At 30.8% G+C, this 21640-nt stretch overlaps 1 protein-coding gene across 26 annotated transcripts in view; it reads right to left on the reverse strand.

Moving 5' to 3' along the window:
• The window catches only part of LOC111681182 (phosphatidylinositol-binding clathrin assembly protein LAP), a 50212-nt gene that overhangs the window by 14049 nt on the left and 14523 nt on the right, over positions 1 to 21640 (reverse strand). For 8 of the 26 annotated variants that reach the window (XM_046948315.1, XM_046948314.1, XM_046948301.1 and 5 more), the window contains exons 3-13: positions 16174 to 16316; positions 15947 to 16022; positions 15124 to 15156; positions 11919 to 12021; positions 11720 to 11841; positions 11453 to 11646; positions 11231 to 11367; positions 10057 to 10222; positions 9639 to 9942; positions 5800 to 5892; positions 3467 to 3679 (exon numbers count right to left, since the gene is read on the reverse strand). In XM_046948315.1, coding sequence (XP_046804271.1) covers positions 3467 to 3679; positions 5800 to 5892; positions 9639 to 9942; positions 10057 to 10222; positions 11231 to 11367; positions 11453 to 11646; positions 11720 to 11841; positions 11919 to 12021; positions 15124 to 15156; positions 15947 to 16022; positions 16174 to 16316 — 1584 coding nt within the window. The remainder of the gene's footprint in view (positions 1 to 3466; positions 3680 to 5799; positions 5893 to 9638; positions 9943 to 10056; positions 10223 to 11230; positions 11368 to 11452; positions 11647 to 11719; positions 11842 to 11918; positions 12022 to 15123; positions 15157 to 15946; positions 16023 to 16173; positions 16317 to 21640) is intronic. The other 18 variants (XM_046948327.1, XM_046948326.1, XM_046948311.1 and 15 more) reach the window with 12 other exon arrangements.

A 21640-nucleotide genomic window follows, 5' to 3' on the forward strand; every position in this document is an offset into this window, starting at 1 on the left:
TAATAATAATTTGAATCAAATAAAAAAAAATAAAGCTGTAAGTTTAGTGGTTTCTTTTTTATAAACATATATGTATGTTAAGAATTTTTCGATCTCACTCCTTAGTCTATAGTTTATAGTCTGGTCAATAGCTTATAGTCTACTCTAAAGCCTAGGGAAAGTCTAGTTTTTTTAGTCTATTATATAGCTAGGCTGTAGTCTAACCTATAGTCTAGTCAATAGTCTATTATATAAACTAGTCGAACCTATAGTCTAATCTTTAGTGTAGTATATAGTCTAGGTTATAGTCTAGTATTAAAGAATTACTTTAATTTCATAATTTCTGTTTCAAAATTTAGTCGCAATACATTTGTCCAATTCACAATCGACGTTGTAGCTTTGTATATCAAATTAGTTTTTACTTTACAACGCTACAACATCGATTGTGAATTTGACAATTACCTTACTTCCCTTGTTAATTAAAGTATTAAGATTAACAAAAAAATTAAATGTAAACAAAAAACAAATATTTTAATTTAATAAGCAAGCAGAATTATTTAATAAATGTTGTGTTTATATACAAGAAGAAGAAATATAACCACCACCGTAAGAACTTTACACTAAAATTAACTTTACGAATTGTCAATCATCAATTTAAGAAATTTTTTAATTTTAAACAATAGTAATTTTCATTAAAATAACACTAATACTAACTTAATAATTAAATACTATGAAGATTTTTCGTAATGAAATAGATTTTCTTAAAAAATAACTATTAAGTTTTAAAACGTTACCCGGCAAGTTTCTAAACATATTATTGATCTTGCAGTTCTCAAAGATTTTTATTCTGCCATAGGATTTTTTTGTTATATTGTATGTTTTTTCATCGGAGTTGTTGCACTTTGTGTAATTAATGGATCGTTCTTTTATGAAACTTTTTGTAAATTCATATTCATATTACTCTGTACTCAATAACGATGCACTTGCTGAATATCTTTGTATTTGACTGCACAATACAGTGCATCTCATGCTCCTAAATAGAAATTCGTTATTACTTCTTATAAACATATTTAATATGCGCTAACTTCTCTTTCGAGAACTGAGCTTTCTCTAGTAATATTTTTGAGTACCAAATATTATTAAATTTATCACTCACGTTTATGTAAATGAGAAAAATTTATCTACTCAAGTACGAATGAATTGTTTTCACACAAAATTGAGAAAAGATTTGAGCATATTCTATTTTGCTCTCTAGCATTCCAATATGTAGAGCAATGAATATTTTTCATTTAAGATTGACATGAATTTTCATTTTTGATAAAACACGAACGTTTTTGCAATTTTTGTTTTTAGTTTTACAAAATAATGTTTGCAATTTCTGAAACAAAGCGACATCAACCTACTTTGTTTAATGCTGTATTTTTTGCGCCTATTCATGTAAATCTTGCGCCAAAGAACTCACACATGTATACAAATATTATTGAGTGTGATGAGGAGGCTTGACATATTTGAATATATGGCATTTTTGATTTTTCATCCATTCACTTTACAAATATGTGCTAAAATAAATAATACAAATGATTTTTTAATGTTAATGTTTCATTAAAACAAAAATTAGAATCTCATTTTCGAATGTGAACATAAAAAACAGAAATTGCTTATTTCATTCATGTCTATTTATCACAAATGTATCAATTAAAGTGTTCGTTTATGAATATTCTTTTAATCTGTGTTTTAATCAAATTGGCATCAAATAATCAATTTCTATATGGAAACCACAGGATTGCAATTGTATAGGCATCAAAATAGAGCAAATGTTTCAGCTCAAATATGAGCGATCTTAGTCCCAACATGATGTTGGATTATGCCTTTATAAAAGTATAATTATACTTGCTCTGTCTTACGATCTTTGTCAAAAAAATGTAATTAATAATTATTATACAAATTGGGTCCATAACCAATACGCCAACCAAAGTTCTTAAAGCAGGAAATTCCTCCAATAGAATCGTTCAATGACGAAGCGGAGGAAATTTCAAGACTCAACACTCGTATCGTTATAACTTTCAGATTATAACCCCTTGAAAATTTACCAATTTGTAATCACCTCTACCTTTTGTTTTCTTCTAATGTTTTGTTTCTCTATCTTTGAATGGATCTTATGGGCTTCGAGCGGACTTCACTATTTGAGAAAATGTTTGAGGTAGAAACTTTAAAATTTTGCATGGGTAATATTATGATCCATAGGGACCGTGATAGTTTTTAAATAAATTAAATAAAAAAAAATATTAGAGCTATTCTGCACAAAGAAGAGGGCTTGACACCTTTCATATGAATTGACACATAATTGCATATATTTGGGAAACTATTTTCCATTGGTAAGATTGAGATCCTTATAAACCTTTAAAGAACACGGGTAAACTTAAAATATGGGTCATGGCACCTCCCAATGTGTTCACAAAAATCCTTATCGAACAAAGTGGAAAGGGAATATATTTCACTTGATTGGTGATAGAGGTGAATTTGTAATGATTGTGAGACATATGTATATTTTTGAGAACTGCAAGTAAATAATTTCTAAATAAATTTTCAATAAAAATAATATTAAAAAACCTAAAAGAAGTCTATTTAAACCTTAAAGAATATCTAAAGTTACGAAATATAAATATCGTAATGTCTGCATAAATTTCCCTAATAATCAGAAAATTCTCTTTTATCAATAATACGGACTTAATAGATAGAAAAAATTAATTTTATTTATTTAATAGCAGTACTAGGCACACGCGCACAATTAAATAGGCTTATGATACATTTTCAAAAAAAAAAAAACATTTAAACACAAAAATTAAGCAAAATAATTTATAAAAAAAACAAACAAAAACAAAATTTAAAATTAAGGACAACAAAAAAAGATTTACAAAATTTTAGTTTAAATATTCAGGACATAATCAATTCTTAACTACAAAACAAATGGAAGCAGCAAAACAAATTAAATAAATAAATAAATAAATAAACAATTAAAGAATTATTCAAGGACCAAAAAACAGGATTCTGGTAATGAATAGAAATACACATATACTAGTCTACATACAATCATACATCCCATACATTACTCAGGGAAGCAAGAATGTATGCAGTTGTAGCGCAGCAATAAGTAGATAAAAAGAAAACAAGCAGCGTACACAAAATAACATGTAAATATCTTTTGGAAGTAGTTTACAAGATTCGTATACGAATTAAAACTATAACAAACAACAAAATTATGTTTTACGAAATAATTCGTTACATATAAAAGTTTTTTAAAAAGATACTGAGGCTACTGAGCTGAGCACATAGATTACACACGGTGGAGTGAAGTGATTAAAAAGGAGTGAAAGTGTTTAATGGACTTTACATGTACTTGTACGCTTTTTTTAATCTCAATTTAATTGCAATAATTTGTTTAAAAAATGATAAGTTGTTTGTTTTCTATAAATTTAATTTAGTTCACCTGTTGTCAGAGAAGTCGGTTGTGATGACGACGTCATAAATAGATTAGTATTGGAGTTAATGGAAGTCGAATTGTTGGCTAAATTTGATAAATTATTATTTATAGTTGCTGATGTCAACGACGATGATGATAATGTTGTGGAGGTTGTGGTATCGAATAAAGTTTGTGGTTCCATTGAATCAAAAAATGGATTTGCTAATGCTGCTCCAGTTGCTAAATATTTTTTTTTTTTTTTTTTTTTTTTTTTGAAAAATACCAATTTTTGTTTGTTGCACACATATTTAGACATTTAGAATCAAATCGTTGAGGAGGTTTTAAATTTTACAAAAAATTATATGTAAAAAAAGAAAAAAGGGGTAAATTAAAATAAATACTTAAAGGGGTTTAAAACAGAACTTAATTTTATTAATTCTACTATTTAAAACCCACAACACAAGGAAAACATAGATTTTGGAAATGTAAGTTTAAGAGAATGAAGGATATATAGTCTAAAGTACAATATAGTCTGTATTCTAGTCTATAGTCTAGCCTATAGTCTAGTCTATAGTCGAGTCTATCGTCAAGTCTATAGTCGATTCTATATTCTAGTCTATAGTTTAGTCTATAGTCGAGTCTATAGTCAAGTCTAAAGTCTAGTCTAGTCTATAGTCTAGTCTATAGTCTAGTCTATAGTCTAGTCTATAGTCTAGTCTATAGTCTAGTCTATAGTCTAGTCTATAGTCTAGTCTATAGTCTAGTCTATAGTCTAGTCTATAGTCTAGTCTATAGTCTAGTCTATAGTCTAGTCTATAGTCTAGTCTATAGTCTAGTCTATAGTCTAGTCTATAGTCAAGTCTATAGTCTAGTCTATAGTCTAGTTTATAGTCAAGTCTAAAGTCTAGTCTACGGTCTAGTCTACTATATAGTCTATACTGTAGTCTAGACTATAGCCTATACTATAGTCTCGTCTACAATCGAGTTTATAAGCTACTATATAGTCAAGTCATTAGTTTAGTCTATATTATAGTCTATAGCACTTAATCCATTTGATAGTCTAGTCTTTAGTCATTAGTAAAGTCTATGTTCTAGTCTATCGTCTTGTCTGTAATATATTGTATCGTCTAGTCATTAGTCTATAGTATAGTCTAGTCTAGTCTACAGTCTAGTCTATAATATAGCCTATAAGCTAGACTATAGTCTAGTCTATATTATAGTCTATTAGTCTAGTATATTTGTATAGTCATTAGTATAGTCTACAATCGAATGTATGTATTTTATTTTAGTTATTAGTCTATATTATAGTCTTGACTAGTCTATATTATAGTCTTGACTAGTCTATATTATAGTCTATAGTCTAGTCTATAGTCAAGTCTATATCCATTAGTCTAGTTTATAGTCTAGTCTAATATAGAGTCTAGTTTATAGTCTATAGTCCATAGTATAGTCTATAGTCAAGTCTATAGCCATTAGTCTAGTATACAGTCTAGAGTCTAGTTTATAGTCTAGTCTATAGTCTTATCTAAAGTCTAGTATATAGCCTATAAAGTGTCAAATCCATGATTAGATCATGTCAGATAAAATTGAAAAAGATTACTGAATGTCTCAGTATGATTCTACCAGCTCTGAAAATATATCTTTAAAGTGTTGTGGGTGTCTAACAGCAGATACTAAAAATTCTTAATATTTTTTTACACTTAATAACTGATAGAGGGCAACAACAAATAATAAGTTAAAATCTAAACTAAACAATAATGAAATAAAAGCAATAACTAAATGGAAAAAAACATAATTAAAAAAAATTTAAAAAATATATATATACAAAAGATTGACTTTTCTTTAAAAATAAAAAAATTGTTAAAAATTAGTAAAATATTAGTAAAACAGTTAAATTTAATATTATTGTAACTATTGCCATGAGTTATTAGTTAAACGGCGCTTGACATGCTTAATTCTGTATAATTGTTATGTATGTGTTATTAGTTATTAAACAAACAAACAAAAATACCAAAATTAAACAAAAGTTTTCTTAAAACAAAATAAATTTAAATAAAATTAAAAAAAAAATATATAATAAAATTCTACGATTTTAATAAAATCGTTTATCATATTTAAAAATTTGTTAAAAGGTTTAATAAGAGATTTCTTTAAAAACAGACTTTAAATATTTATACACATATTGGTAAATAGTTTATAAAAACTAATTGAAATTAAAGGACAGAATTTATAATTAAAGTGGAATATAATAAAACAAGAACCATAAATTGTAGTTGTTTTTTTTTTTAGAAAAAACATAACCAAATGAACAAGTAGTTATATTGTAAACAAAACATACCGTTTGTTAAACTTAAACTTACCGGCTGGTTCAGTATTACCAAATACCGAAGAGAAGTTGCTGTCGGAAACAAAAGCATTTGCCGCAGCTGAAGGTACAGCAGCTCCATTGAAACCTTTAAGAGGAAATATGAGAAATAAATTAAAAATCAGTTTAATAAGAGAATTTAAAGTTGTAAAGCTAAACTTAAAGGCAGCTAAATAATTTGAAATTATATTTAGAAATAATATTTGAAAAACTAAAATTAAAAATATATTTAAAGAAAATTTTAAATTATAAATTTATAATGAAACATTAAACTAATTAAACAAAAGAAACAATTCTTTTCGCTTATTTACTTTTTATAAAGGAAATGTTCAAAAACTTTCTCTTAAAAAAATAAATTCTCATTAGTTTCCTCTCTTTGTCAAATAAATATTTCATAATCATCGATAATTTTCTTTTTAAAAATAAAATGTTTAATAATTTTCTCTCCATAAAAAAGTTTCGATAACTTTTCATCTGTGAAGCTAATTTTCTCTCTAAGTTTTTCTATTAAAAAAGTGTTTTATAGGTTAGGTTGAAGAATCCGAAAAAATACTCCTAGGACACTATGGGACCTGTTGTACGCTCCTTATCATAAAACAAAGTACTGAATGAGTTCAAAAACTCAGTTTCTTGGACGTAATACCTAAGAATCTTCCAATCAGTGTTAGTCAGGAATGTTATTACCGGAATAATATCACTTCCAATATACTAGGATCTTTCTTCGGATTTGATGTAGTATACATCCTCCTATTAACCTAACCTAACTTCGACAAATGCGTTTAATTGTTTCATTGTCCTCTCCACATGTTTTACATTCGTTTGAAACCGGACGGCCAATTTTGTACAGATATGCTCGTAAACCTGTGTGTCCACTTAGAATACATACCATCATTCTAACATCAGACTTGCTCATTTTAAGCAGGTTTTTCATCTTTCTCTCATCAGGATCACCCTAAAGTATCTACGTTCTTCTATCCACTGAGGCCTAATGGAATTCTCTCACCCATATTTTAAGTTCAGCTTATCTTTCATGGAATAATTTTGCATTTGTCAAGTTAACTGCCTTGAGCTCCCATACCTTTAAAGCTTTTAAATTTGTTGCCGACTACTCCCTGGTATGGCTGGTACCCATATGATGTAAAACTTACCCCTGAGAGAGTATTCATTTTAAAGCTTTCTTACAATCCAATACGGTCTTAGATTTAGTTCTATCTCCTGATATCGCCCTAATTGTCTTCTGGCTGTCGGTAAATATCGGCGCCACAATTATTCTAATCTAATTTACGTATTCCGTTATTGCTCGGACTTCTGCCTTTAAGCTTGTGTTATAATTTCGTACACGGTAATAAATTTTTCATAAGTTCTCCCTATAAAGCAGATTTATGATAAATTTCTTTTAATAAAAATAATTTTCTGAAAATAAAGTGTGAGGTGAAGTCAAATCCAGCGGTTTAGTTTTGTGCGTGAAAAGGATAAGTCGAATCAAAAACTAATTTTGAGTTGATAGGAACATCCATAGAAAGGCGTGAATCCAATATTTTGGTTCGTTATTCTTTTAAAATGTTAACTATGAAAAACATTTTAAATTGTTAAAAAAAATCTGCTGCAGTTTTTGAGATATCATCTATTGTAGTTGATGGACGTTATTAAGTCGAATCAAGTGATTTGTGGATGCAATATTTTTATTCGTTATAAACCATATTTACAAAGCAAAATACTCTCCACATCATCGTTTAAAAATCTGCTGCAGTTTCTGCGATATCATTTGTTAAAGTTAATGAGCGGACAGACGACGTTAAATCGAATCAATAAGTGTTTGGAACATCTATAATTAGGTGTTAGTCCGATAGTTTAGTTCATTAAACACAATATTAACAAAACATAATAACCCCTACACTATAGTATTAGTGTAGGGTATAAATATCATAAATATACCGCAAACCATGAATTTTTAAGATTTAGGTAAAAATATCTCGTAAAATAAGGAAGATGTATCAGATGTAGAGCCTCTAAGATATTTACAAAACATAATACTCTCCACACTATTAATTAAAAATCTTCTATAGTTTCTGAGATATCATCTGATGAAGTTGTGGACAAACAGACGTTATTATGTCGAATCAAAAAGTAATTTGGAGTCGATTAGAACATCCATAGATAGGTATTTAAAAAAACTGCTGTAATTTCCGAGATATTATCTGTAGAAGTTGATGGAAGAATGCACATCATTAAGTCGAATCAAAAAATGATTTGTAGATTTTAACATCCACACATAGAGTACATACAGGAGTATATCGAATATTTTTGTTCGTAATGAACAATATTTGCAAACAAAATACCCAACGCACTGTAATTGTCGTGTAGGGTATAAATGCCATACATATACTGCAAACCATGAGTTTTCAAGATTTAGATTAAGATATCTCTAATAATAAAGGATATTATTCAGTTGTTAGGCCTTTATTTAAAAGTTAATATAATGGACATCTATAAATAAAATTATTTAGGCGCTGACATAACTTTTTTCAAATTTCTGGACACAATATCTCAAATCTCAGATAGGAGAAAATAATGTTCAGTTTTAGCATGACACAATCTTTTAGAAACGTGTAACTTGATCTAAACGTTTCGACAATTGTTGGGAAGCCGATGAGAGATACTTAACACACACAAATTCTTCACCAGAATCAAAACCGTAGTATTTACGGATGGTTGTTTCAAGATTAATAGTAGACCAATAATCTTAGCATGTCCATGTGTTCTAGACCTCCAACATTCGAATGAGATCACAATAGCAAGAATATTAGAGAGATGACAGAAAAGTAATAGAGAGTAAAACAGTGAGAAGTAAAGTTAGAATGAAGGTAGAAATGAAAGGAAAACACCATTGTCCGTTACCAAGATATTCCCTGATGTAACTTGCCTTTTGGCCTCAATTGCGCAATGATCAGTTTTTATCCCTACTAAAGTCCTTATCCTGTCCATTCCCAATTAGGGTTCTATAGTTGAAACGAAAAGTCGACTTTTCGACTTTTTTCATTTAGGTAAAAGTGGACTTTTTTCATTTAGTTTAAAGTCGATTTTTTGACATTTTTCAGTTAGTTAAAAGTCGACTTTTATACTTTTCCACTTTTAGTACTTTGTAGATAGTCGACTTTTCCATTTTTTGACTTTTCGACAATTCTCGACTTTTTTCGACTAGTTTCGACTTTTTTCGACTAGTTTCGACTATTTTCGACTTTTTGGCAATAACAGACTTTTTGACTATTTTCGACTTTTCGACCATTTCAGACTTGTCGACGATTTTTGACTTTTTTCGATTTTCATCAATTTTTGACGTTTCTACTATTTTTGACATTTTCCACTTTTTTCGACGTTTTTCACAGACGATAGACGAGTTATCGACTTTTTTGGAACAAAATAGTCGACTTCGACTTCTTCGACTTTTTTATACAAAAAGTCTATTGTTCGATTATTCGAAAGTCGTATTATAGAACCCTATTCCTAATAGTTTCCTGCTAGCTTTTGGGTTAAATTTCGTTCATAGTGACCTGCAATCCAGCCTACTACTGTGACAGTATCGGTAAGCGCTGCCTGATTGTGAAAATATATAGTTACAAATAATTCCCTAATAAACAATTTTTGCTATTTTCCTTTTATAAAGAAAGTTTTCGAAAACATTTCCTTTCTATAAAATATTTGTCAAAAATCTTTTTCTATATAGAAAAATTTTAACAATTTGAATAATTTCTTAAAATACTTAAAAATTAAACCAAAAATAAAACTAAATTAAAATTAAAAGAAACAATAAAGAAAAGAACCAAAAATGTCTACCATTATTATTCATCCAAATATTATTTGAATTTTGAGCACCTGTAGCAACGCCTCCGCCAGCACCGCCCGCAAGGGGAGCATCAAACATATCGGCAAATGGATTGCCCAATTGTAGTAAATCATCAGAAGCTTTAGTGGTACCAGCAGCAGCGGTGGAGCCAGAGCCTGGCTGTGCTGAGGCAGCACCAAACAAATCAACTATCGGTTGACCAGCTGCTGAAGCTGGTGGAGACGATAAGAATGGATTTGTTAATGCAGCGTTAGCAGCAGCACCGCCGCTGGTGGGTGAAGAAACTTTATGTTGCTTTAATTTAAAAAAAAAAAAAACAGAACAAAAACAAAAACACACATAGAGAAAAGGTAAACAGGTTAATTAAATTTTAAGAAAAAATTATTTAAATTAGAAATAAACAATTACCTTATATTGATTCATGGCCGCCTCTTCCTCAGCCAAAGCTTGGGCCTTTAGTTGTTCATCGATACCGTTGGTAGTGTCAAATTTACTTGAAGCGGCAGCTGTGCCAAACGAAGAGCTAGTAGAAGATAGGGCAGAAACAGCGGATTTTACATTCTTTTGGTTGCTACTTTTATCATTTTTTTATTTAATTTTTTTATTAACAAAATTGTTTATAATTTAAACAAAATAAAAATTAATTTTAAATTGTTTTAAAGAGCAACCAAAATGTTTAAGCAAAATAAAGGATAGAGAAAGAAATTTAAAATTTTATACAAAAAGAAGCAATTTAGGAAAAAAAAGGGAATTAATTTTAGTAAGAAATTGAGAAAATTAGTAGGAAAAATAAAGAGGGAGAAAAAAATAAAATTATAAATAAATTAAAATGGAACAAACAAATTAACTAAAAATAAAAAAACTTAAAAATAGGGCTTGACTTAAAAAATATTTAAAAAAAACGATAAAATTTAAGCGAAAAAATCAAAATACGAAAAAAATGTTTAATAAATATTGGAGAAAATAATTTTCCAGATTGTTTTAATATAAAAACCAGATAGTTTTAAAGAATGTCAACCTATTTATGGAATGCAAACTTAACAAGAGTTCGGTTTTTATAGCAATAACAAAAAGCAAATTAAATCAGGCATGGAAAATTTAAATTTTGAAACAATACCAGCTTTGAAGTTCTAAACTATTTTTCTGCAAAACTGTAGATTATTCTACAATCTAGACTGTAGACTGACTATAGACTAGTCTACAGACTAGACTATAGACCACACTATCAACTAGACTATAGAATAGACTATAGACTAGACTATAGACTAGACTATAGACTAGACTATAGACTAGACTATAGACTAGACTATAGACTAGACTATAGACTAGACTATATACTAGACTATAGACTAGACTATAGACTACACTATAGACTAGACTATAGACTAGACTATAGACTAGACTACAGACTAGACTATAGACTAGACTACAGACTAGACTATATACTAGTCTATAGACTAGGCTATAGTACTAAAATGTGTAATTTTCCATGCCTGCATAAAACTTTCTCCCATCTTTCACGAATGTGTTGTTATATTCATCATTTAATAACATTATAAAATTTTTTATTTCTTAAACAAACCTGGCTGATTGTGTAGGAGTATTTGCAGCTGAAACTTTACGTCCCTCAAGTGTGGCCAAATGTTGTTCTAAAGCATCCAACAAAGAACTGGGAGCTTTAGTTAAATCAGGTATATCTCCCTTATCAATGCCGACATTCTATAATTATACAAAATATTGTAATATTTCATGAAAACAAAGAAATTAAAAATTAAAAAAATAAAAATTTAAATTATCAACTAACCTCTGCAACTTTTAAAAATTCCCCCACACGATCCATGCGCACCAAAAACTTTTTATACAAATCCAAAGCATCACGTGCTTGTTTCTTATTCATATCAAAATATTTTTCCAATAAATTAATAATACCATCATTGTAACAGGCGAATAAACGTATGAGATCACGGAATAATAACATAAATGACATGTTAATGACACCTTTTAAAAGAGAAATTATACAAATTAAAATTGGATTAAATTAAAAAAGATGTGATTTCAAAAGATATATTACCATTTGTTAAATCATTTGATTGACAATCGAATTCCAATAGAGCATCCAATTGTGCTTGTAAAACGGGCAAAGTTTTTAATAATTTATCAGCATGCATGGTACGTAATGAACCCTCTTCTTTGCTGTAATTAAATTTTAAATATTAAATAAATTGAATTCATATTTCGGTTTTATTAAATTGAGTAAAAATTAAACTTACCCTCTTTTAACTTTGCAAAAATCAAAAGCCATTGCACGATAAGACAAAGATTTTTCATTTAAATACTTGGCATAGCGTCTGATAAATGGTGACATATCATAACCTACATTCAATTAAATCAAAAACAAATGAAAACATTTTTTTTCAAATATTTATGTTTAATGTGATTTTATTTTCTGATGACCAAAAATTAATACGTTAAAAGCAATTATATACGCTAGTAGTTTCAGTTATTAATCTTAATTAAAATTTTTTTAAATTTATTTCAATATTTAAACTAGATGTTGCAGATACTAAAGTGGAAACAAAATTCGGTTGATACAATTAAACAGTGGATATAGAATGCAATAGAGTCAATAGAGAGTGGACACCCCTTGCGATCTCAAATAGTGAGAGGACAATTTTGGTACAATTAGAGCGGTTTGATACAGATTCTTCAAATGCTGCCTTGACCTTAAACCGTTGTTCCTACTGTCAACAGAGTCCTGAGGATTCTCCATATCCATCTTCCACCAACAGATACTAACACAAATAATTAACATTGAAATTTTATGATAAAGTAATAAGTTTTACGTTTAAGTTTGAAAAGTTCAGAGGTTGTTAAGTCCAGGATAGATATCTCAATGTGTAACTTGATCATCGACGCATAGTCGGCTTTATACAAGACTGATTACCACTGTGTATTGTAAACGATCTACGAACAGGTCATGCAAAGGTCACCTTCTCCAAAAATCCACAACATGTCTCTGACTACTGCATTCCGGAACCGTGAATCACGATAAACTTCCGGTATAGCACAATCCTTGATTATAATGAACTTTCACTTGTAGATGTTGGCGGCCTAAACAGTGTCGGCGTTGGAATCTTCATTGAAGAATTTGGAACGAAAATCTCTTCCTGATTCAATGATGAATGAACCATTTTGCAAGCGAAAATTTCTGCGGTAAAAAGGACATCTAATTGGCTTAGGTACCATCGGATATTCAATAGATATATCAGAAAATATACTGACAGTCAAGCGCTTTCAAATTCCTGATAGGTGTATACTCTGCATCAAAACTTGTCCAAGAATGCCGGGCGTCTCTCAACGAGATGGCGAGACATTCAAGAATTACCCTAGTTTGGGTCAAAGGACACGGGGATATAACAGGCAATATAATTGCTGCGAAAGCTGGTACGAAGATGGTCATAATCGATATAGACCAATTCTGCGGTGCCCCCCTAGCGGCCATTGTTCTCAAGACCTATGGTCTCGAGAACATACTTGCTCGATTGCTAAGATGCTATGACCCTATATGGATCCTCATAAATCATCGTACATATTAGGGCTAAGCAGAACTCATCTGAGTACTCTATTATCAGTTATTACTGGTCATTCCAAGTGCGGAAACCGTGCAAGATGCATTGGTCTTCCATACAATGATTTCTGTAGGATTGGTCAAAATGAGGAAGAAAAGGAAATAATTACTCAGCTTCTGTGTAATTACCCGGCCATTGAATAGGGTTGACATACTTATCAGATCTATCAACTGTTCAACCTGAACGTATTCTGGCATTTTTATGTCGAAATTGTTTTTCACTTCTCTACAGTTTATTCTTCACTCCTTAATACTATCATTGCTGTCTCTATCGCGTTTTTTCCGTATCTTATTTTCTTTCCAGACATTACAAAGGGACCTAATTGGACCAATGTAAACATATACTCATTGTAGTGTACAGTCTGCAGAACATAACCTAGAATAGGACGCAATCATCCAATTACTGCTTAAACGGTCAAAGTAAGTAAACCATATCTTGTGAGCCATAAACCTGACCAGAGCTATAAGCAATCTGCAGCGATTGATTTCAACCACAAATATCTATTGGAAGACTTATGTTTACTCTGAAATTGAATAACGCTAAAGAGCATGAAGTCATCAAGTTAACATGATACTAGAGGAAGGATGTTTAAAACTCACAGTCCGAATGTACCGCTTTCGAGATTGCTAGGATCTCTTCTGGAAATACACTACTTTCGTCAAGGAGTCTAAAAGACGTTTTTATATTTACATCAACTACACGCACTAAACATTCTATCAGATACAAACCAATCGTTCCTTGTTGAAAAATCCGTTAGTGGTGTTTCCGAAGGGTAAAGTCATAATTCTTCGTACAGAGATTGTTGCAAAAAGACTCATAAAGTATTAGTATATTCCTAGCCAACACTCATGCTACAAAATGTTCATTCCCACGGCAATTGAATTTTCACTTTTGAACGACCCGAGTCATAATCGACCCAAGGTTGTCAACGTAGCGACAGTTGTATCAACCGAAAGTTTTCCATCAGGAAAGGAATATTCGCTACTGTTGAACTGTTAAAACAATAACAACCACCACTCATAGTGTGTTAGTAGATGCCTAGCTACTACTCCCGCTACAAAATTTTCATTCCCACTACAATTGGAACGACCGAGTCATATTCGATTCAAAATTGTCAACTCAGCGACAGCTGTATCAACCAAAAGTTTTTCGCCAGGAAAGAAATAACGGTCACTGTTGAACTGTTAAAATACAATAACAACCACCACTCATAGTGTGTTAGTAGATGCCTAGCTACTACAAAATATGCGTTCCCAGGGCAATTGGATTTTCACTCTGGAACGTCCCCAGTCATACTTGAACCAAGATTGTCAACATAGCGACAGTTATATCAACCGAAAGTTTTCCAACAGGAAAAGAATATTGGCCACCGTTACAACAATAACAACTACCACTCATAGTGTGTTAGTAGATGCCTAGCTACCACTCCCGCTACAAAATGTTCATTCCCACGACAATTGGATTTTCATTCTGGAACGACCTGAATCATATTCGACCCAAAATTGTAAACTCAGCGACAGTTGTAACAACCGAAAATGTTTCCCCAGGCAAGAAATATCGGCCACAGTCTAACTGTTACAACAAGGACAACCACAAGTCAACCGATGTGTAAAACCATAAATTTACCATTTTAGGTTACATACACCAATTTAGTAAAGGTACTTTAAGATCCGGAACTCTTTCCCATCAACCACAATAAAACAAAACATTAGTATCTGACAACATCTATAATAAAAATTGTTAAAAACTCTTCTTTTACGTTTAACTTAAAAACTAATTTCAACAAAACTACTTTTAAAATACTTATTTTTTTTTGTGTTTTTTATTTTGCAAAAATTTTACTCACCCATTCTGCCACCAGGTACCGACATACCACCATCTTGTTTTAAGCATATTTTTTACATGGTTTTGTTTTATAATTTGATTTTGTAATTTGTTTATTTTTAGTTTAGAAGGGATGAGTTCGAAAAAAGGTAAAAGTAGTACAAAGAAGAAGTAGTAAAGCGAGTATTAGGAAGGATATTTGTTTGGTTTGTTTGTTTATTTATTTTTTTTAATATAAAAATAAATAGAATTTCACAAAAATATAATTGTTATAGAAATTAAACAAAAAAACACAAGACGATAAAGTTAATTAAACCATAAATGATTAAATTTTAGCAAATTTTTTTTAATTAGTTGATTAAATTTGTATGATTTGTTGATAAGTTGATGATGTTGATTTTATTTTTTTGGCAGTTGTGAGAAGAAATCAAAAATAAATCCAAGTTAATGAAGAATAAATTGTAGTTTTTGGTAGTGTAGAGTAGTGTTGAAGTTTATATATATATATAAAAAAAGAATAAAAGAAAAAAAATATAAAAAAGCATCATATTGTTACCACAACAAAAGAAAAACAACAAAATTAAGAAGAAAAAAAGAAAAAACAATGTAAAAAATTAGATTAGTTGATAAATATAAATGAATAATTAAAATAAGAAAGATTAATGATTTTAATGACAAAAATGTAATTAAAATTTTGCACAATTAAATAGATTTGTAAAAATTAAATTTAAATCCCTGTTGGCGCAATTTGTTATTTGCTATTTTGTAAAGATGACTGTTTGTTTGTGTGAGTCTGTGTGTGTGTTAAAAAATAATATAATTTCAATTGTTTTATTTCTAATTACCTTGAACTCCACCCTTATCCAAGAAATTACTAAGATTAAATGTTGAATTTGAAGAAGCTAAATACTGCATAAAACGCTATAGAGAAAGTTTGTGAAAAAAAAACAAAACAAATAACAATTATCAACTGTCAATTTTAATAATCATTTTGATGAAATGTCACTTTAATTTTAATTGAGTGTTTAATGTTGGTTTTGTTGTTGTTTGTATAGTGTGTCATTTAACTCACCTCATTTCCATATGCCATTAAGTGATGTGTGGTTATTAAAGATTTATACACTACCACCCAATTGGCATTTTGTGAACGTTCAATAAGTAAATTGGCCAAATGTGGTATAGAGACATTGGGTTCATTTGTACAGTGTACTAAATCTGTAATGAAATTAGAGAAAATACAAAAAAAATAGTTTATTTGAAGAAATTAGAATTTAAATACTAAAATACATAAAATATAAGACATAAAGTAGGCTTCGGTACCCAAAAGCAAAATAAAAAAACCCACTCGAAATTCTAATTGTAATAGTATTCCAGATGTATAATTTGTTACAATTCGCTAATTTGTTTATTAAGATTTCAATGTAATCGATAAAAAAAAAACTTTTAGTTTCTCAGATAAACGAAATTTTGTATTTAATTCATATAGTTAGTGCCAAGGCCCCTTTGAAAGTCCGACCTTTATGCTCTAAATGATGATATGAATGTCAAAGTTTTTCATGTGGAATTTGAAGATTCTAACTGTAATAGTTTCTCAGATATACGATTTTTTCTGATTAATGGGGACTCACAGTCCACCCGTTCTTCTTCAAAATGTTCAGATATATAATAAAGTTCTTGCAAAATTTTTAAAATCATGTTCTATTAGTTTCCCAGATAAATGAAATTTCCCAGGAAAAATTGTATTAAGGAGTGAGATCGAAAAATTCTTAACATACATATATGTTTATAAAAAAGAAACCACTAAACTTACAGCTTTATTTTACACTAGTGATGAAATTTTGAACCCTTTTCGGAAACCCTTCCATTAACGTTTTTATAGTGCTTTCTGTCACTTTGCTCGAACATGTAGTCCATCTCCGTTTAAAATCTACCACACTTTTGGACACCTTTTTTGTACTCTTCAATTCTCTTTTAACAAGAGCCCAATATCTCTCCACTGGCCTTAGCTCCGGGCAGTTTGGAGGATTTGCCTTTCTTGGTACAAATACCACATTATTGTTCTTGTACCACTCAAGGGCTTGTTTACCATAGTGACAGGATGCCAAGTCAGACCAAAAATAAGTGGACACATTATGAAGTCTTATGAATGGAAGCAGCCTTTTTTGTAAACATTCCTTGATGTAAATTTCGGTATTTATAGAGCCCGTTGTAACAAATGATTGGCTTCTTTTGCCGCAACTGCATATTGCTTGCCATACCAAGAACTTTCTGGGAAATTTTGTCTGCTTTTGGGTCCTAAACTTTTCTTCAACATTCCCTCGAGCATCAGCAACATAAAACTTTTGACCTGGAAGTTGCGAAAAATCTGCCAGAACATACGTTTCGTCATCCATTATGCAGCAAGAATATTTTTTTTATAAAACTTGACTTCAATTTCCGTGCTCTGTTTTTGGCCTCTAAATTTTTAGCAGCGTTCCTGTCAGGAACTTTTTGAGCCTTGTATGTTTTTAAACCTGCATTAGCTTTAACTTTTCGTACCAAATAGTCCGAGCACTGAGCTAACCGAGCTGCTTTCCTACCGGATGTGTTGGGAGCTCTTTTGAAAATGCGTTCTATTTTTTTGGCTTTAGAAACATCATGTGGACCATTCCTTCTACCTGAACCAGGTTTTCTATCAACTGACAAGTTCTCCCGGTACTGTTTAATAACATTGGAAACAGTTTGACGGCAGACCTTTGTATGCTTGGCCAACTTTTTGTAAGACCAAGTTGGGTTTAGTTGAAAATATTTAATAATTTCAGTACGCACTTTTTTCTGGTCACTCATTTTAATCAGATTAACAAAAAAATTAATATAATTGACATTACACATAATAACTGACATGTTTTTCAAAGGTAACTTGATCAAAAAAAAATCAAATAATACTTTGGTTGAAAAATGTAATGAAAAACGTGTGTTAAGAATTTTTCGATCTCACTCCTTAGTTCTACAACTATATCTAGAACACATGATTTTAACCTGAACTCGTTCTAGTTTGGCATTGACCGGAACTCGTTCTGAGAAAGCGTTATGGAGTCGACACACGTTTGTTAGAACGTTTCTGAAACTAGTTCTTTAATCAATGATGTTTGTTAGAACTTGTCAACCTCGGAACTAGTTCCATGGAGTAGTTCAGAGAACGTATAGACAAAAATTTTTAAATTATTAAGATTAGGAGCAATTTTGAGAAACTTTTGAGGAATTTTTACTATTGTATCAATTTTACAAAACTTACATATCTTATGTAAAATTCTTCCGCATTCTTTTAAAATATTTTTTGTAAGGATATACGTTACAAGCAGCTAACTTTCCCTTCTCTCGGTACCATTCAAAAAACCCACCCCTTTGATAGTCCACCCGTTATTTTCTAAATGTTCACATGACTGTCGAAACTTTTTAATTAAAATTTGCAAATTTTATCTCAAAAAGTTTCTCAGATATTTTTCTATTTAATTCATATGGGGACTCCAAACCCGCTATCATGAAAGTCCGCTTCTTTTTATCCAAAATCTTCAGATGAATATTGAAGTTCTTGGTGCAAAATTCGAAGAATTTATTTTCATTAGTTACCCATATAAACGAATTTTTGTATTTTATTAATATGGGTGGTGTCGCTCCCCTCATGGGAGTCAGTCAATTTATTTCTTAAAATGTGCAATTTTTTAAGATTCTCACTGTAATAGTTTCCAAGATTAACAAATTTTTGTATTTCATTTTTATGGGAGGTGCCACGCCGCCTAATGGATATCCGTCCACTTTTTGCATGGCGTCTCATCGACTTAAAATTTCAAAACGAAAAGTAGCATATTGTTCCTTCCACATATATAGAAACACACAGTGAAAATTTCAAGAAGATCGGTTCAGTAGTTTAGCCTCCTATAAGGTACAAACAAACAAAACAACAAATATAGATGTATGGATATGTACTCTCTAGAACATTAAAGGCCATTACACATTATAATGTTGCTGGAGTTTACAACCTTGTTAGCTACATATGGTACAGTGATACCCATTGAAGAAACATTTGAAGCCGTCATAATGCCACCTAAGGACTGTAAAGAGCTTCCTATTATTAAATTATTAAATTACCTACGGACATCATCTACACAACAAAACTCAATAGCATGTTGACTAAACAGTTTCTCCTGGGATATCATCGGAGAAGTCATCCCAACTTTTTTCAGGAAGGATCTTTGTATGTACGAGAAGAACATGTGGAGTTATGTGCAAAATCAAATCAGTCAATTGATATAAAAGACATCTAATTTCCCGGTCACAGAATACCGCATGAATGTCGTATTTTTAGTCGCCCACCGGATCGATATAGGAAAAACAGAAGGAAACCTGCCGTGGAAACAAGAGTACTAAGATCGAGTCTATGGTCACGCATAAAACGTGCCGCACCCAACGAATGTTCATCAAGTGGTCAAGATCCCCACATGTTCAACTTTTCTTCCAATTTAACTTTACTTTTTCCAATGGATTTGTAGATGTTCACGCGAAAATCACTGATCTTTTGTCGAGAGCCCCAAAAATGGTTTGAGACAATTCCAATATCATTTGTTATCGTGTTTATAAAGATGGTTCCAAGACAACGAAAGGAGTTGCTCGTGGCATCTATATTAAAGAATTTAGGGTTAAAGTCTCTTTTAGACTGGATGATGACTGCAGTATCCTTCAAGCTGAAATACCAGTGGCCATAAAATAAGCAAAGAACAAGTGTGTAAACTTTAAATCTTTAACAAGTGTGTAAATTTCGGCAGTATTAGTCCTGGAATGCCGCGTATTCTTAAACAAAATTGCAATTATTCAATTGGCAACAACATAACTAATGGATTAGTGAAATCAGGCAACCAGATGTTTGATAGACATTGGTCAATTCTGCAGGATACCGATTAATGTATAAAAAATGTGCTCTCTCAAACAGGGTGCACTAATAATATTCAATCAAAAAGACCCTACAATAACTGCTGTAGATGTTGTCATGACGAGGACGAGTAAGAAACGTTTGAACATCAACAATCGTTACATCACTTAAAATTCTTAGGCGAAAGATTATTTTTAAGGATTATAGGAAATAGCCTCAGGGCTTTTAAAAGACATTTCAATTTACTGGTAAGAAATAGCTGAATATTTCTCAATTTTTCATCAACTAAATGTCCTTTTTTATCTTACATCTAACTGAATCTAAGAGTTTGTTTTTAGGGTTGTTATATTTTAACTGTTGGCATCGATATTCACTACGCTCTTCCCCGCGACAATTGGATCTCCGCAACGGCCCGTCCCGATGGGCCAAATATTGTCAACTCAGCAACAGCAGTATCAACCTGAAGTTTTTTCTCCAGGGAAGAACATCCAGTTGCAGCCAACCTGTTAAAACAACAATGCTCTTTCAGGAATTCCAAATAACAAATGTCAATTACATTTACAATTCCTATTGGCTTATCAACTGCCTTGCCATCAGATTTTGAAATATTAGCTTTTTGGACGCACTTTTTGAAATATTAGCAACAATATCATTATACAAGAAATACCGACTGGTAATATCAATCGGATAGAGGAAAACTAAAGTAAAGTTGTGTAGCCATCTAAACCACTTAAATCAAAAACAACTTCAAGCAAAAACTTCTTCTTATCTATAGACAACGCAAAGGATTCCGCTAAACTCCGCCAAATTCTTGTTTAGGTTCTATTAAATATTAACTATATAAACAAATTTTGTTACAAATCATCAGCAAAATCTCTTGATAGGTCTCCATATCTTTTAAATTCGAGCAATCTATGTATATTTTGGACAACTTCATGTATTTCTGGAATTTCAGACGATCTCTGCAAGTTGTTAGTAACAATTTTTAAATCTATAATAAGCAAGTCCAATCAAGTAGAACCAGACATACTACAGGACTGTGTAGACTCTCAACTATTTTTGCTTATTGTTGTTAAGGCGTTTTTTACTGAACTGAATAATAGAAGAATAAAAATTGCTGTTTACGTAGTCGATCTTGTGATATTAGAGATATGTTACCAGACTATCTCTGCAAGTTGTTAGTAGTTGTTAGTAACAGATATGTTTCCAGACTATCTCTGCAAGTTGTTAGTAACGATTTTAAAATCTAGAATAAACAAGTCCAATCAAATGGAACCAGGCACACTACAGAATTGTGTAGAGTCTCCACTACTTTCGCTTATTGTTGTTAAGGCGTTTTTTACTGAACTGAAGAATAAAAGAATAAAAATTGCTGCTTACGTAGACTACCTTGTGATACTAGTATCACAGAAATGTTTCCAGACATGATTATGCATATCATGTATAATGCTTTGAAGAACAGACTGTAGTCTACTAGTAAATTTCAGCAAGATACAGCTGATACATTTCACAACAAAGATCAAAGTTCGTAGTCTTTTAATTTGCAAAAGAAGTGAATTTTTTTAAACTTTAGTCTAATATGTAGATCTTGAAAACCAGTCATGTCATAAAAAGTATAGAATTTATTCTCTGG

This window comes from Lucilia cuprina, chromosome 4, assembly GCF_022045245.1.
Source record: "Lucilia cuprina isolate Lc7/37 chromosome 4, ASM2204524v1, whole genome shotgun sequence".
Lineage (NCBI taxonomy): Eukaryota > Metazoa > Arthropoda > Insecta > Diptera > Calliphoridae > Lucilia > Lucilia cuprina.